The 16400-nt window shown below is 44.5% G+C and overlaps 1 protein-coding gene across 1 annotated transcript in view; it reads right to left on the bottom strand.

Moving 5' to 3' along the window:
* LOC147692141 (uncharacterized) overlaps positions 1-16400 on the bottom strand; it is a 605572-nt gene that overhangs the window by 432032 nt on the left and 157140 nt on the right. Inside the window, exons 4-6 of the mRNA XM_086939503.1 lie at positions 16138-16386; positions 15225-15437; positions 10909-10936 (exon numbers count right to left, since the gene is read on the bottom strand). Coding sequence (XP_086795629.1) covers positions 10909-10936; positions 15225-15437; positions 16138-16386 — 490 coding nt within the window. The remainder of the gene's footprint in view (positions 1-10908; positions 10937-15224; positions 15438-16137; positions 16387-16400) is intronic.

The following is a 16400-nucleotide window of genomic DNA, read 5'->3' as shown; positions in this document are numbered from 1 at the left end:
ACCTCATAGGCCCCCTACCCCGATCCTCGAGGGGACACACATACGCCTTGGTTATAGCGGAAACGATAGGCAAAACAACCTACAGAGTAAAACTATCCCCAACACGACAACAAACGTTTCACATTAATCTTTTAAAGAAATGGTTAGGGCCCCCTCCTCAATCAGCACACTTTGGTCTGCCAGTGAGCGGGAATAAGACCACCATAGAGCAATTACCCATCAACCCTGACCTTCCCATGAAAGAAAAAGACCTGATGAAGGCTCTATATCCTTTTTTTCTATATTTTCTGACACCCCACGGTTGACTCATTTGACTGAACACAGAATAGAGACAGAGGAAGGTAAAATAATCAAACAAAGACCATATAGAATCCCTGCCTCCAGGAGAGCAGACGTTAGGAAAGAAGTACAGGACATGCTCAAACTGGGTGTGATAAGACCCTCACACAGCAACTGGTCCTCTCCTATAGTGATGATTCCAAAACCAGATGGATCCACTAGGTTCTGCATGGATTTTAGGGCCCTAAATGCCATATCTGCCTTTGATGCATACCCCATACCACGGGTGGATGAGCTAGTGAAGAGAATAGGGGATGCCAAGTATATAACAACGCTGGATCTAACAAAAGGATACTGGCAGGTACCCCTGAGAGAAGAGGACAGGAAAAAGACCGCATTCGCCATGGAGGAAGGCCTATATGAGTTCAATGTTCTTCCTTTTGGACTACACGGGGCCCCGCCACGTTCCAATGGCTAATGAATAATGTCCTAAAAAATCACAACACCTATTGTTCGGTATACCTGGACGACATTGTTATATTTAGCAAAACGTGGGAACAGCATTTAGTCCACGTAAAGAACGTCTTGCAGGCTCTCCAGAAGGCAGGACTACACATAAACGCAAAGAAATCAAGAGCGGCCTATCCCCGGGTAAAGTATCTTGGGTTTCTACTAGGTGAGGGTGTAATAGCCACTGTAATGTTTCCTCTCTTTTATTAGAAAATTCTGGTATTAGTTAGAGAAACGTGAGTAAGGTGGGGATTTGTGCACCCCGTCCTGAAGAAGGTGGTTCTGGCACCGAAACATGTCGACGCACACAAAAAGGAGGTAACGCACATTGTCAGCGTAGTGACCTCCCACCCTCATTTTAAACAGCACCAGCCTGGGGGCTTATTAAATAATTTTTAGTCACCCCACGAGCCAGGTTCTTTTTAACTATCACTATTTCCCAAACCCCACAATACACTCACATTTATTCAAAATACCCCCTCACCAACACCACACCTAGTCTAACAAGTGCTCCCACGTCTCCGTAAGTCGCAGCACGCGTACCCCGTAGAGGGGTACGAAGACCCCGATGATGAAGCATGACACCAAGGGGCCTGTTGGTGTGTGAGGGGACCTAAAAACATAAAGGTGTTCCCCACTGTGGAGGAGACACCCTTAATCTCAAGGAGCGGATTCTAACTGTTTATTTAAATATGCCGAGGAAGAATGAATCCATTCTGATTTCTCTCTCTCCCCCTCTGATTGTTAATCAAACTCTATTAACACCACAGGCATTGAGTCTGTTAGTTTTGTCAAATATATCAGTGATTCACCTGTATGCATAGAAATGATGTGAGTACTTTCTCTTACTGCCATTCTCCATTTTGTGTCACACACCTCTACTTAATCCAGCAGCTCAATGGGCAATGTAAAAACCACTGGTGAGAGTAGGTAGCCTTGCTTAGTTTCCCTTCGTATATCACAACTCTCCTTGGAAACTGGATCCAAATATCATTTTTTGTGCCTAAAATGTCATTATAAATCTCCATTCTAATTTATCAAAATCGTTTTTATATCAAGGACTGCAAGGCCATACTCCTGTTCCGGTCACTGGAGAGTTTAAAATATGTGAGTAAGTGGACATAAATTTTGAGCACTACTCCACATTGGCACGAAGTTGTGTTGAACCTGATGTGATAATGTTCCCATTACTATTGTAAGAAATTGGGTTATCAGTTAAGATGGGGTGGAATCCTGACTCAAATAATAAATGCAGGTAATTTTAGTGACTTTTTGTGGTACACCCTGACAAGCATTGTGTTTGCCTGTCTGGTAGCCTGGTACAAAAACAGTCAGGCTTAATTTAGAGGCAATTTTTAAAAATGTTATGCAGCACACAAAAAGTCATAAAGTGAAAACACAACACAAGAAAAATCCCAAAAAAAGAGTACATTTTAATACATAAAATGACACCAGAACAACAAAAATCCAATCAGTAGGATCCAAGATATACATTTTTAGGTAAAATTAACTTTGGTCATCTGGTTGCACTGGGACCAGGATCACGTCACAAGTTCAAGCTGGGCGCGAGGGACCAGGTTAGTCCTGCTCAGAATTTTACCTTCCTTGAAGTGAGATGACATGTCACGCTGCATTGGTTCCAATGAGGAGCAGCAATGCCAAGTCATGCAACAATTTGGGTAATGCTGCGATAGCTCCATTGAGGTCACCGATCAAGAGCTGTGATGCAGGGTCCTGTGTTGAGTTGCATTGCAATTTGTCAGTTCCAAAAATGTCACCGATCACGAGCTATGATGCGTGGTCCTGCATCAAGTTGGGTTGCATTCAGTTGGTTCTGGTGGAGCACACAAGCAGAGAGGTGTACACTCCGATGCCAGCCCAGGTTTTCAGGACTTGGTGGGCTCCTCTTGGGGATCAGGACTCACTCCAGGCATGTGCTACCAGCAGGGCTCAGGCAGGTCCAAACAGGTTCAGTTGCAGTGGGTCAGCTGGGCAGTTGCAGGAAGGCCTCTGGAGCTGGTTCTGTCCCTGTAGTCCAAAAAGTAGGTCAGCAAACTGACCCTTGGAATCACTTACCTTAGCCTGGGATGAAGGTAAGCAGGTCAAGTCTTCTTTCTCAGACAACAAGACAGTCATTAATAAGCAGGGAAGTCCTCTGGCAGCAGCAGGATGGCCCTCTGGTTCCAGGGCAGTCATTCCTCTGTAATGTGCACAGGTCCAGAAAAGTACTGAAGAGTTGGTATGGGGGTCCAATATTTATACCTGGTGCCAGCCTTTGTTTGTGGGGAGACACATCTGATTTTGGAAAGTTCTTCCTTTCCACTGTCAAGGCTCCACATTGTCTGAGGTGACAATAGACTGGTGTCAGGTTCCATTGTGGGTGCTGGAGGCCAGCCCTTTTAAGTGCAAGAGGGGCAAAGCACAGCTCAGGCCACAGCCATCCTAGCATGCGGCCCATCCAGTCCATACCTAATCCCATGTGTGTCACTGTCTGGGAGGAATACACAAACCCCCAACGGCAAAGACATTCACTGTTATGTGACCCATGACACCGGCAGAAGGTCCAAATGGTAAGGACAAGAAAAGTAAAAAAAATTTAAACGGGCATTTTCAGAATTGTGACTTAAAATCCAACTTTACCATTAAGGGTATTTTACATTACAATACATTTGAATCCAAACAGCAGATCTTTACGTACCCCAAATCCAAAGTTAGCACTTATTTAATGTAATAAGGTAGCACACTGTGAGTCAATGGCCTTTAAGACCTAGCTTAGGGGTGACTTATAAGTATTAAAAAAGGAAGGATTAGACCTGGCAAAATGATTATTTTGCCAAGTCAAAACTGCACTACAGGCTGCAGTGGCATGCTTGAGACATGCTTTAAAAGGTTACTTTAGTGGGAAGCACAATGAATGCTGCAGCCCACTTGTAGCATTTAATTAACAGGACCAATGTAAATGTAGTGCCAATTACTAGGGACTTACAAGTAAATTACATGTGCCATTCAGGTACTGCAATTTATTTCATGTTTCAGGCGGGTAAAAGTGCAACAAAAACAGGTTCAGCAACAGAAGACAAAAATCTGGGGGTAGCCCTAAAAATGGGTCTGGTCCAACGTGATTCCCCTTCCAGCCAAAAGCTATGGTAGACAAATCAATATCTTGTTGGACTTCCTTGCGAGATGAGAGAACATACACAATGGCCCTCTTTTGCAGTGGCACTTGTCAGTTCTATGCCCATCCAAGCCTAACTGTTTCCCCCTGACATTATATTCTGGTGTCACTCAGCTAGTCCATGGGGAACCCTTCTTTTCACCTCTGGGCCTCCTCTGGGAGGCTCCTGACTCTTATCTTACTCACAGATGCATCTCAGTAGGTGGGAAGTAACACCATGGCTTCTATCCCCAACCAAGTAAACAAACAACAGAAGCCACTGACACCTGTCAGTGTCCAGAGCCAGACCCCGGGCCATCCAATGTCAGGTGGAGGCTCCAAGCAGTGGCCTTGGGTAGGCCTCACTTTCAGTCTTGGGGATAGAAAGGAGTTCCCTACTTGCTCCTTCAGGTTCCTTAACCTCTGTGGCTTTTCAGAGCAGGGTCACCAGCCCCAGGTGTAAGGCATCCTTCTCCCACTCTCCTTCCCACCAATCTAGGGTTGGTGTCCTAAAACTAGCCGCTTGGTCCAGACTCTATACCCTGAAGCTGAACTGCCTGGCCAGCCAGAGCCAGGGCCGGAAACCAAAACTGGTACTGGCAAAGAGCTTGGCTGGCCCCCTGGGAGCGGCCGAGCTGTTTGCCAGGGCAGGTTTCGGACGATTTTGCTAAGCTGCAAAAATGGCCCTGTAACAAAAACAGCCCCCAGAGGCCCAAAATGCCCCCCCGTCCCTAGGCGGCCCACCAGGGAAACACCCTGTGCCCGCTATGACCAGTCCAGCCCTGGCCCGGGCATCCAGGGGGAGAACATCATCTCTCTCAGTGGTCACCCCATTGTCTATGTCAAGTAGGAGTGTGCCTGATGCAGGTCTCTTGCCATCCGTCTCTGAGACAGCACAGGGAGCACCTCCCGGTCAGAAATGGCCTCATAGCTGCCTGATCCATTATACCTCCCACCTGGACTGTCTATACCCACTGCCCCTCTATCTGGGCCTCTGTACTCTTAGGAGTAATACCACCAGAAAACTCAGCTGTCGGCACCCTGGGTAGCCCGCCACTCCCCTCTCTTCTGACGCTGTTGGTAAGTCATTTGCCAGAATGCAGTCAATGGACATCTGAGCACTAACTATGACCCTTCTCAGAGCCACTACCCCATCCAATTCAAGGGCTAACAAAGCCTTCCCAAGTGCATAGCTCACCCTACACATCTGTTCTGGCAGGTACTGATCTTGAGAGACCAGCATTTCCACTACCATGCTCTGACTGGTACCAGCATCTCCCAGAGCAGTGATAGGGATTCCATTTACTGTGATCTGATGAATGTGGTGACTCCTACCCTTAGGAATCACAAAACTACTCTCCGAGTCTAGCTCCCAACTAAACGAGACCGGGGCATGTTCTACACTCTTTTCTGGTGTACTCCTTCCTCCAAGAGCCACAGTAGCCAACTTTGTGGCGTTTCCACCACTGGGTGGTTTCTTGGGACAGAGTTCCCTTGCTTGTGTCCTAACTGGGAACACTCAAAGCAATTGGGTTGGAAATGGAGTGTCCTGGGCCACCAACCATCAAACCGCCCCTTGTTTCCCGGAAGAGGCAGGGACTCCTTTACCCCCACTTTACTCTTGGACTTGTCTGTGTCACCCTGGAACTCCCCTTCACTCAGCTGGGGGGGGACCTGTACCCCCGTTTTTGTGTCTACTCCCAGCTACTTTCTTTTGGAGCCTGGTGCTAACCCAGTGGTCCGCCTTCTTGGGATGCTCCCCAGGACTAGTGAGATTTCTATATTAGATGGTGGCGCTGCTCTAGAATACAACTACTGTACATGTGCACTCTGGCAACCAAATTGTACAGGGCACGGTAATCACTCACATCACTGTCCTTTACCCAGCCATCCAGTGCCTTGTAGAAGTTGTCCATATAATCTACCCAGGACTGGTGGGGCAGCTTCTGGCTGTCCAGGAACATTAGCCTATGCTTCTTAGGGGTGAGGCCATTCTTGCTGTAAAGTGCTTTGACCATGAGGGGCTACCTCATTTGGTCCCCATTCCTGAATCACTCCCTTTATTGGAAATGTGCCTCCAGAGGCTGGCTCCCCATTTCTAATGATGTCACATGAGCCATACATATTGGGCACAGAGTAGCACCATTAATCCATGCATTAAATAGAAAATGGCTATGATAATGTCTATATATATTTGTGTCAACTAGATAAGAACAAGTGGGACACAATACTGGTGGTGGACACTCACAGCAATTCTTCCACATGTAAACTGAAAGAAAAGCATTATGCATGAGCCAATCAGTAATTTTTAAAATTGCCTTCACCTGGCTTGATCCTTCTCAGTGGCAGACCATTCTTTAAAGGTAGTCTAGAGATCCTACAATAGTGCATATCTTGCTGTCCTTCCCGACATGTGTCCTTACCCAAGTGCATTTTGGGTGAAGAAGGTAATTACGAGAACCGTACATGGTGTCTCAGGGCCCCTAGAGCAAGAAAAGAAATGGGCACCCTGGCTGCTGTTGGCATTATGAAATAACATCAATAATCAAAGTTTAATGGGCCCCAGGGTTGATGCACCTGAGGCACAAAGCACAACCCCTGGAAACTACAGACAGATTTGCAGCTTCGAAGTAAGTGTCACAGCACTGCTTCCAGGTCAATATTTTATTATTGTTTTTATAAACGACCTGGATAGAAATGTGAAGAGTATAGACAAACAATATCTTATCATTCTATCAACCTATGTACTTCCGACAATTATTACTACAAAGATGATACACGCTGGTCAGACTTGATGTGGTTCTGTTAAAAAAATATCACTAGCCCCCGCGCAAAAATATATATTTTTTAATCTACTCCTTTTAAGATTTCCTCCTCTATTTGAAGTACATTTACAACATTTATGAGGTATACAAAAATCCCATAGTGTACTCAAATTCTATAAAAATCATACATTTCCAGGAGCACGCCTAGTGAATAATTCTTATTCATGCAAAATGTGCTCTTGTTGTTGAAGTCACATGGTAAAAGCAGAAATGTGCATCAGCATATGTAATATGTTTAATCTTGTTTTCTATTTTAGGATTTTTTTTTTCCTGAGGATAAGCTCTATCCCTTATATTCTCATGAAACATACAAGTGTTCTCATCTCTTCCTCAGCTGGAAAGCATACTTTGCCTTTCATAAAATTCTAAATGCATTTATGTTCATGTGAGAAGTTGGCCTGATATGTAGTGCTCACTATTCTAGTGATCACTGTGTATCATTCCAAACGACCCTTATTGATGATTGGTTGTAAGTCAACCTTATAGACCAGCTATCCTAGTAGCATGGACAAGAGCAGTCTTTAGGCTAAACTCTAGAGGGCGTGTTAAGCCAGCTGTTATACCATCACATATACCCCTTGAACACCAAGTGAAAGGACAAGTTGTTATGAAAATAAAAGGATATTTATTTATAACAAGTCTACCCTGAACTCTTTATGAGTCAGGGAGCTAAGCACACAACAAAACTCTTAAGAAAATACTTTAAGTCGCACAATTTACACAAATGCCCGAGGGGCACGAAAAACCATATACACTAAAAGTGGAATGCGAAATACTAGCAGGTAAGTTACAAGATCCAGAGGCTTCAGGATCGCTAGGACTACACTACTGAACCTTCAGGTTAGGAGCAGGAGGCCTAGGGAGATCGGGTGCAGAGTGTGCACTCTCACGCGGGATGCGGGACAAGTCTATGGATGCTAGTATTCACAAAGTTACTGTTATCAGACGAATCCGACTAGATAGACTGAAAACGACAAAGGATCTGGACACTTAGATAGTGAACCTACGTTGGAGCACCGAAATGCTCAGGTTACCTAGCCCAGGGGCTGCGGCTGCATATGGTTCAAAAGACGTCAGGAATCCTCGTTGAAGTCTATGGAGCCTGAAAGAAGAAGTTGCAGTCAGGCGACCAGTGAAGATGTCCGGAGTGATCCAAGCCTGGATCGAAGATGGAGACGACCTGAAAGCAGAGGGGACTCAGTTCCTAATCACTAGCCAGTGATTAGGCGGGCACCAGGATGGCACCGGATGAAGTCACCTCGACCAGGTGAGTGGGCGACGCTGGACTCTGCTGTCCCTCGGACCAGGACGCGTTGTCGGCGACCAGGCTGGAGGTGCGAGCTGTCCCACGAAGGTGTCTGCTGTCGGCGATGCTGGACCCAGGATTGGGGCAAAAAACCTTGGCAAAGTCAAGCCCACGCGGTGGAGTCAAGATGGCTTCTGGAGTGGACCAGGAGGGTCCGGGGTGCTCCTCTCTTGGAAGGGAGCAAGGGCCAGTCTGGAGCAACCAGACCAGCGGTGCAATCGTCGTGGTTCGTCGTCAGGAGGGCCACTAGCCAGCAGACAAGTGACGAACAACGCGGTGAGCAGCAAAGAGCAGAAGGGCCCCACGCAGATCTCGTGGATGCTGGGGGGCTGGACTTCGGTGCTGGAGCTGCTCAGGGTCAGGGGCTTCTCAAACCCCTAAGCACTCACTCGAGGATCCCTCGGCGGTCGTGCTGGTTAAGCGTCGTGCAGTTTTGGAGATGGCCGGTCCCTTCAGGTCTCGTCGCACCCACAAATCTCAGCTGGGCTGATGATGTAGGTAGAGGTCAGAGATGCCAGGGAATCCGGGTCTCGTCGAGCTGGGCAGTCTTGATCCGGAGGATGGACTTACAGCAAACCGCGATGCTTAGATGGTGCCTGCGGGTGCAGGGTGGCTACTCCTTAGCCACAAGGGAGAGTCTTCAGAAATGGTCAAGAGTCCTTTCGTGGAAAGTAGTCAAGATTCAGAATTATCTAATTTGGGAAGGGGGCCTGCTCCTACCTTTATTCTAAAAAAAGGGGCTGGCACACGACTAGGTCCTGCCCATGGGTGGGACCAGGAGAGGGGTGGTTACACCCCTCTCCCTTGTCCGGACTTTCCCCAGCTCAGGGGCTGGTGTGCCCCTGGAACTGGTTCAAACCGGCAGATGCATAGTGAGCACCGGGGTGCCACTTGCAGTCACCTTCCTTCTCAGCCCTGCCTACCTGGGATACACAAAACCCTGTCTGGGATGGTGCTAGCACCGCCCCTGACAGGAAACCCTTTGTCCAAGCTCTCCTCGCTGGAAGGACTCCCAGCAGCAGGAGGTCAGACTTGTGTCTGTGGTGGCAGCATCCATTTTGTGATGCTGAGGCTCGAGTTAACTTTAACTGGGGTTCACAGTTACATACATGTCGTGTCCCTCTAGAAGGGTGGAATGCTAACCCCGTCGCCAGAATTGGCGAGGGGTTAGTATTCCAATTCGTATGACACCTTACTCGACATGTTTTGATAAAGCGATACCAAAGATAGCAAATAACCGCGAGGATTATAATGCACTTAAGAGTATATGGTACACGTTATCATGGAACAGCTATTAGGACTTGGTTCCGCAAGCTGCAGACGGGCTCAGCTCATGCCAGAGCACCATCTCACATAATTCCAAGCACTCTGCCTTCAGGATTGTTAAGGCCTGCCATAGGAGTGACTGATAGGAATACATGTGTCCATTTTAGGGTTAGATATAGGAATACTATATCTAAAGCAAAGGGTGATTACACCACCTTGCCCCAACTGTCGTGCAGCCAGTTGTGTCAGATTTGGATGGCCAGCCAGGGGTGGCATAATACATGCTGCAGCCCCTGGTAGGTCCTGGGTACACCTATGCCCTGGATACCTAAGGTATACTGTACAGGGACTGATAAGGTGGCCCAGTACCAATTGGTAAATGCACCTAAGGTACATGTCAGTCAATTTAGAGAGAGAACAGCTAGGCTGTGGGTCTGATTAGCAGGCCCACAGCCAGGGAAAGTCGTAAACCAGTGAAGCAAAAAGCAAAAATCTGGGGTGATCATAGGATTGCAGACCCTACTCTCCTACAGTTCACACAAGTTTTCATTGCTACCTCAATTTCACAAAAACCTTTTAATTCTGACTTAATTATTCATAAAAGTTCACTAAGTAAGTGTACTTTTCTCAAACTTAAACTGGATATGTGTTTAGGAAAATCTTCAAATCAGGATTTGGTTTTGATAAATGTGAATCTGTGTTTTTTTCACTGCTGCATGATACTGAGGTACACAAACGTTTAGTGAATTAGGCTCAACGTGGGTGCCATGCTGTGGTGGAAGACGCCCAGTGAGGACAATGAAAGCAAGAGCAGCATGTAAACTGGGTTATGTAGAGCTCTCCAGAAGTTTAATCTCCCGTTCCACCAAATTTACGGTTCCCCTTTCTAAAAATAGGCTGGGCAACGGCGATTTTCTGATCGGTAGCCTCAGTAGACATCACTGGTGGACCCCTTTAGCCAGCTTGTCAATGTTAGAGGTCCCCCCATTCAGAGCAGGTCTCCCCAAGCTTATGTTTTGGATGCCTGGCCCACCATGCAAGGTCTACCTGTTCTGGTCAAGAAACCGAAGACATGCTTTTGATGTTAAGGAAGAAACTCTCTGCGAGGCAGCGACATTTCTTTTCTGTTTATTAGAAACAAGCTTCAGCTTTGGGGGGAGTTGATTTTAAAAAATAAAATGAAAAAAATAAAAAAAACAAGAGCATACATTCCAATAGAACAGATTCAGGTGCATGTCATTGCCTCTCCTACAATTGAAGTTAATGGGGGAAATACATTCTCCAGATTGTGTTTTTTAAATCTCTCACTTTCCTCTTCAAAATATTGACATTTATGCAAGGGCTACAGAAAGTGCCCCCTGGTTCTGTTGGTGTGAAGGCAGCATAGACAAACCTGAAAAAACGCTCCTTTATATTTTACCAGATGCTAAAAAAGTTATAGAATCACACATACTGGTGGGCGATATCTGGGTGTCAAATGACACTAATTTCGAGGAATACATATCTTGGCAGTGATTTTGAAGAACATTTTTAAGGGAAATATATATATATAAATGTATTTTACATACCTAGTCGACTTTCCATTCTTTGCTCGGCCTAAAAAAGACAGAGTTTTACTTCTGTTAATTAGTAGTTTTTTTCCTCAAATGCAGTATTGCTAGTAACTTACAGCGCCTAAAAACAGAAGCAGTGTGATAAGAAGCACTATATAAAAACACTTTTTGATGGTAACGTTTCTCAGTATTGTATAGTGGAGATAAATTCCCTTTATTTCTTTATGGTATGTTTTCTTTTAGTTTTTCTTTTATTTCACTGTTTATTAACTACGCGTTATCAGTGCTGACCCTAGAACAAGACTGAAGACACAGAACAAATAAAATATACTTGTTGAGCATGGTGTTGTTACTTTCAAGACATACAATCGTCATCTAGACTATGTTGATTAAACGAGATCTTGCAATATGTTTCATATTCAATATTACAAATTCTGGACAGGCGCACGTAACTACACACTTTTCAAACGATTTAACAATTTTCAGATACCAGTGACTACATTTTACGTCTTGGTAAATGCAGCTACTTCATATATCTTCTCCTGTTCTTTCAAGGGGGTTGGGTAATAGCTTTCATCAGTCAGAGTGGAGATAAGACCAAATAGATGAATTTCCGTTGACAGGTTTCAGAGGTTTTACAAGGGAATACCACTCTTGTACTTGTACCCTGTAATTGATTAATAAACAAAGCCAAATTTAAAATTCCTACTATTTCAGATCTGTAATCTGGAGCATCAAGATTTTCCAATCACCTAGGTTTGGCTCCCATTGAAGTAGTTTCAATCATTCTGCTGTAATTATATAGAAGATTGTTACTCGTGTGGAATTTTGTAAGTCCTAAATTTATGCAATTTGGGTATTGTCACCCCAGTAATGTAAGTGGATGGAGCAATAAAGGTGTATCTTTCCGCAACTGTGTTCTGTACATTTCCAGAAATGTACTCCAATTATAGACAATGTTGTCTACATTTGGGTGGCCAGTGCCACTCATGAAGAGATTTCAAGTGCCAGAGTTTGAAGTGAGACAATCTGATGCCTTCTCTCTGCCCTAGCAGTAGTCTTCCTCTTTTGTTAATCCAAACCAGTAATTTAATTACACCCACCATCTAGAAACTATGTCAACTGCAGCTGCTTAGTTCTAAAATTTGGTGATAATGGGGAATTATACATTTATTTATTAGGGCTATTTCTGTGCTATGGGCCCAGCACATGGGCAACGTTCACATGAAATAGGAAATACACTGAACACTACGCAAGTGCCAGATAAACAACAGTATTACAATAACAACGAGAGACTGCAGAGCTAGAAGGGTGGAAGTTGCAATGATTGTCTTTCCATTGGATCGCAATAAATGGGTCATCAGATTCTCCTTAAGGAAAGAGATTTTGAAATCGGTCAAAATTCCTCAGTAGGAGTACGCTTGGTTCAATGATATTAATCATTTTATTTTTGATCGTTCTTGCATCAATTATTTGCTTCAAGTATTCATTTTCCCCTTCGATGATGAGAAATGTGCCTTTTAATAGCAGAGCAGGTCTAGGGTGATGCATGTCGCTTTGAATTGAAATTTGGAACCAAGAGGGAGAAAGTGGAGTTTGTAAAGTTCAGCCAGTATTGCATTTACAATACACCAACTAGATATAAACATTGGCTCGGAAGTCTGAAGGCGGTTTAGAAGGTTTTAGTTTTATGAGAAGCTGTTATCAGGTGGGTTTTTTCAAAATGGAGCCTTGAGGTTTCACAGAGATATTTAGGCCAATGGTGAATCCAACTAGAGGTAATGTTCACCTAAGTTAATACAATTTAGAAGCCATTTTTGCTCTAGAGGTAGTAGTCAATAAGCGCATAGGAAGACTGTTTGATGGATTTGAGAGTAAACACATCCATTTTCTAAGTCTTTGTAGTGACGTGTTGTTAGAGTAGTAACGTTGGTGAAGTTTCAGTTTTTTAAGACAAAGCATAGAGTATTGGTGCAAGGTATGCAGTTGACAAACCAGTGCATCCAGGCTAAGAGAGTCAATTTTCATAAACTGTGACCTTGAAGTGATGATGTATGCGAACCATTTTTGAAAAGCGAAGGAAAGGAAATGAAGAGCTGTTATAGATATCTGCAATTCTCCCATTTGATTTAGTCTAAAGTCTTTTAGAACAATGAGCTTTGGAATGCCCTTTCGAGTGCAAAATTCATCCATTCTGGAAGTTATGAAATATACCTTCAATTGGCATGTTCGCTAAACACGATTTCTGTTCATTGTTTTTTGACCTGTAGTATTAACTTTTCATTTCAGTACATCTGGCAGCCATGATACAAGGATTTATATTCTCTCACAATCAGTTGTGTTTGTACATTTTGTTGCGCTTGCCCTTTTTCATTGAGCTTTACAGTCTCAGGGACAATTGCAAACTATGAAATGTGAGTTTGCTAGCATTCCCGACTAACCAGGACCCAGGGGACATGGTCTGTGACAAAACATTGGCCTCCCAAGCCTCTTGGACTTTTAGGTAGAAATGGTTCAGCAGTCACGAACCAGATCAAAGAAGGAACTGCTGAGGCGAGTACAGTACAGCGCATTACGTAACAATCAAGTTGTGAGGTCAAGCCAGATCAGGGAGCTTTAAGTTAATAAACAACATTTTAATAAAATCTCAAATCAGATAAATTTCACAGAAAGGATGTCAGTGAGGAACTCCAAAGTAACCGTGAATGAGCCCTTTTACAATTAAGGGACTGATTTATCATAGTATCATAGTTTTGCATCAACCTTGCACCACACAAGGTGACACAGGGCGACTCAAAACCTAGATTCAGATTTACCAAGTCATGCAAGACCTGGAAGTGGCCTTGTGTGCTTTGGTTAATCTGATGTAAAGCAATGCAGGTCAAGTCACTGCCTTGGGTTAAACTATGGGGTGGGGACGTTACAAGGGTGGAGCATGGGTCCACCCTTGGGTTTGATGCATTCCCAGCTTTACCAACACTATTAGACCTGTGATGGCATCAGAAGTGTATGCCTTTCCACCAGAAGCACAACAAGGAGAAAAAGCTTTATTTGTCCTCGTTATTTCCGCTTCCTCAGTGTGCTGCATTCTATAGCACACATAGAAAGAGGAAAATACATCTGAGGATTATTTTTGTGCAGGAAGGTGAATCCTCCTGCACAAAAACAAATCTACCTACAATGCTGGCCCCCGTGCACCACAGTGCAAGGGTGCCTGCGATGGCGCTAGGCAGCACATTGTGCGTCAGTGCAGGCAGAGAGCAGGAAGGCGCCATATATTGGTAAATATGTCCGCTCAGCGCAGCAAGTTGTCTTGCTGCATTGCGTGGCATGAAAGTTTGATAAAAATGGCAGTAAGTGACCCACGATCGAATGACAAAGAGATAACAAGTTGATGGATTATTCAGGGACAAATGAGCAAATAGGAGTGAGGGCACAGTTGGATAGTGTGTCAGGAAAACTAGACCATCAGCTGAAGGAACACCATTGCAACCGTCCTACTGGGTTGTGAGTACCAGCCTACTCCTACTTTTCATTTCTGCCGCCTAGCACATCACGTGCCACCAGGATCCTGGTACTGGAAACTATCTGATCACCAAAAACCATTATAAATTCTTCTTTAGCTTACTCTTTACCCCTTCAACCTTTCTCAGCCTCCAAGTGCGTCAGCAAGGCCCCAAATGTGAACCATCAGGTTTAACTTTTTTGGTTGAAGTGCTCTCCAGGTAGAAATTAGTTCAAGAAGCCCTACTGTGACAGTGTTTGAAGGTACTCCTTACAGGTTTGCCCTGGCCTTGGCTACCTAGATGGAGTGATTTAAGATGTGTTAGTTTATAATTCATGGCCTGCGCAGTTCATTTACAGAAATATATTTTATTATGGGATTTTGTTGTGCAGGAAATGTGCCCATTTGCTTTGTTCTAAGTGCACTAGCATGTCTGTATTCCACACCCTTGCCAACACAAATGTTTTAAGATCAATGATCAGTCAAACTGAGCTTATAAATGAATCTACCGCCAGAGTGACAAAGCTCACACTCGCGCCAACAGAGGCCCCTAGCCTCACCACTGTCCCTTCCTATTCCCAGCTATCATAACCCTCTCTTAACTGAGCTGGCCATTCCAGTGAGGCATATGAGTGGAACACCCTGTTATTCACCTGCTTTCATGCCAGGCCCAAAGCCCTGTTACTTTGTAGCATATCTAAAATCTAATTTACACCACAGGCTTACTGAACAACTCTGATGTTGACTTTTCAAAACTTTTGTAGTTGAGTTTCTTTCTCCTGAACTCCACTCGCTATTATGCCAATCAAATGAGGCAATTCCATACCTCTGTGGAGACTTTAGGGGGTTGCAACAGAAGTCGGATATGCTTGATCACTCGACGTCTCTGTGAAAACTGAGTAACTGAATCAGAAAAAATTCGGATGATATCATTGGCTGTCACTCCTTGTTCGCCCAGATCGGGAATGTGGATGGTGACCTTTGTTGACAGTGACTGCTCACACACCTCCAGGCACCTCTGAGCCACATCTGTCAGTACCTGTATTGAACAGACAAACAAAAGAGAAAATATCAAACAAATTGATAAAATCATAAAGACAGAATATTCATAGCAAGAGGGATGTATGAAGTTACAACGCATACTTTTACCACGCATGCCTTTACAACGCGGTTTTTACATCGCAAACCTTTACAATGCATAGCGCTTTGGGGTGCTGGATAGTGAAAAGTTTAATTTACTATTCCAACTCCAGTCCCCGTGGACACTAGGGAAGGTGTTGGATAGTAAATTAAACGTATTCCCTATCCTAGAGCGCCCCCCAGCGCAATGAGTTGTAATGGTTTGCATTGTAATGGTCGCGTTGTAATGGTAGTGCGTTGTAAAAGTTTCGTTGTAAAGGTTGTTCACCAGCAAGAGTATTTCATTTCTCCACCCTATGATATCCTAAATCAAACTTGGTTGATGTGGTCTCAGTTGCGGGTGCCGTCAGTATAGCTATTTCTATACAATCACTTGAATATATGGCATAACAGCCAGAGTGAACCTATGGGATGTGGAGGTGCATGTAAGATTTACCTTGGCATTCACTCCAGCAAACACTGCACATGAAAGCCATCAACTAAACAGATTGCCCACTCTATCAAAATGCCCAGATAAAATACAATAGGAACGAATTATGAAAACTTCATCTAAGCAAAATAACTGATAAGGATAGCTTAACAAAAATAACCTTCCTCACCTCAACAATATTTTCAGGAATTAATTCATCACTAATGCAAAACCCCAGGAGGATGAGATAGGAGAACTTCAGCTTCATGTAGGGCTGCACAGGCAACACCACCGGTTTCATGGCCAGAAGCTCTTTGATTTCAGGGACCATTTTGCAAAGATCATCCATGGCTCCACCGTCCACTCCCAGGACTGTTTTCAGGTCGATGGCTGGTGTCCCATCATACTGAAGGGGAACTAGGACAGCGACAATATGAGCCTGCAAGAATCAAA

This window comes from Lissotriton vulgaris, chromosome 9 (genome assembly GCF_964263255.1).
Source record: "Lissotriton vulgaris chromosome 9, aLisVul1.2, whole genome shotgun sequence".
Taxonomy (NCBI): Eukaryota; Metazoa; Chordata; class Amphibia; order Caudata; family Salamandridae; genus Lissotriton; species Lissotriton vulgaris.
This window is presented reverse-complemented; position numbering and strand designations above follow the sequence as displayed.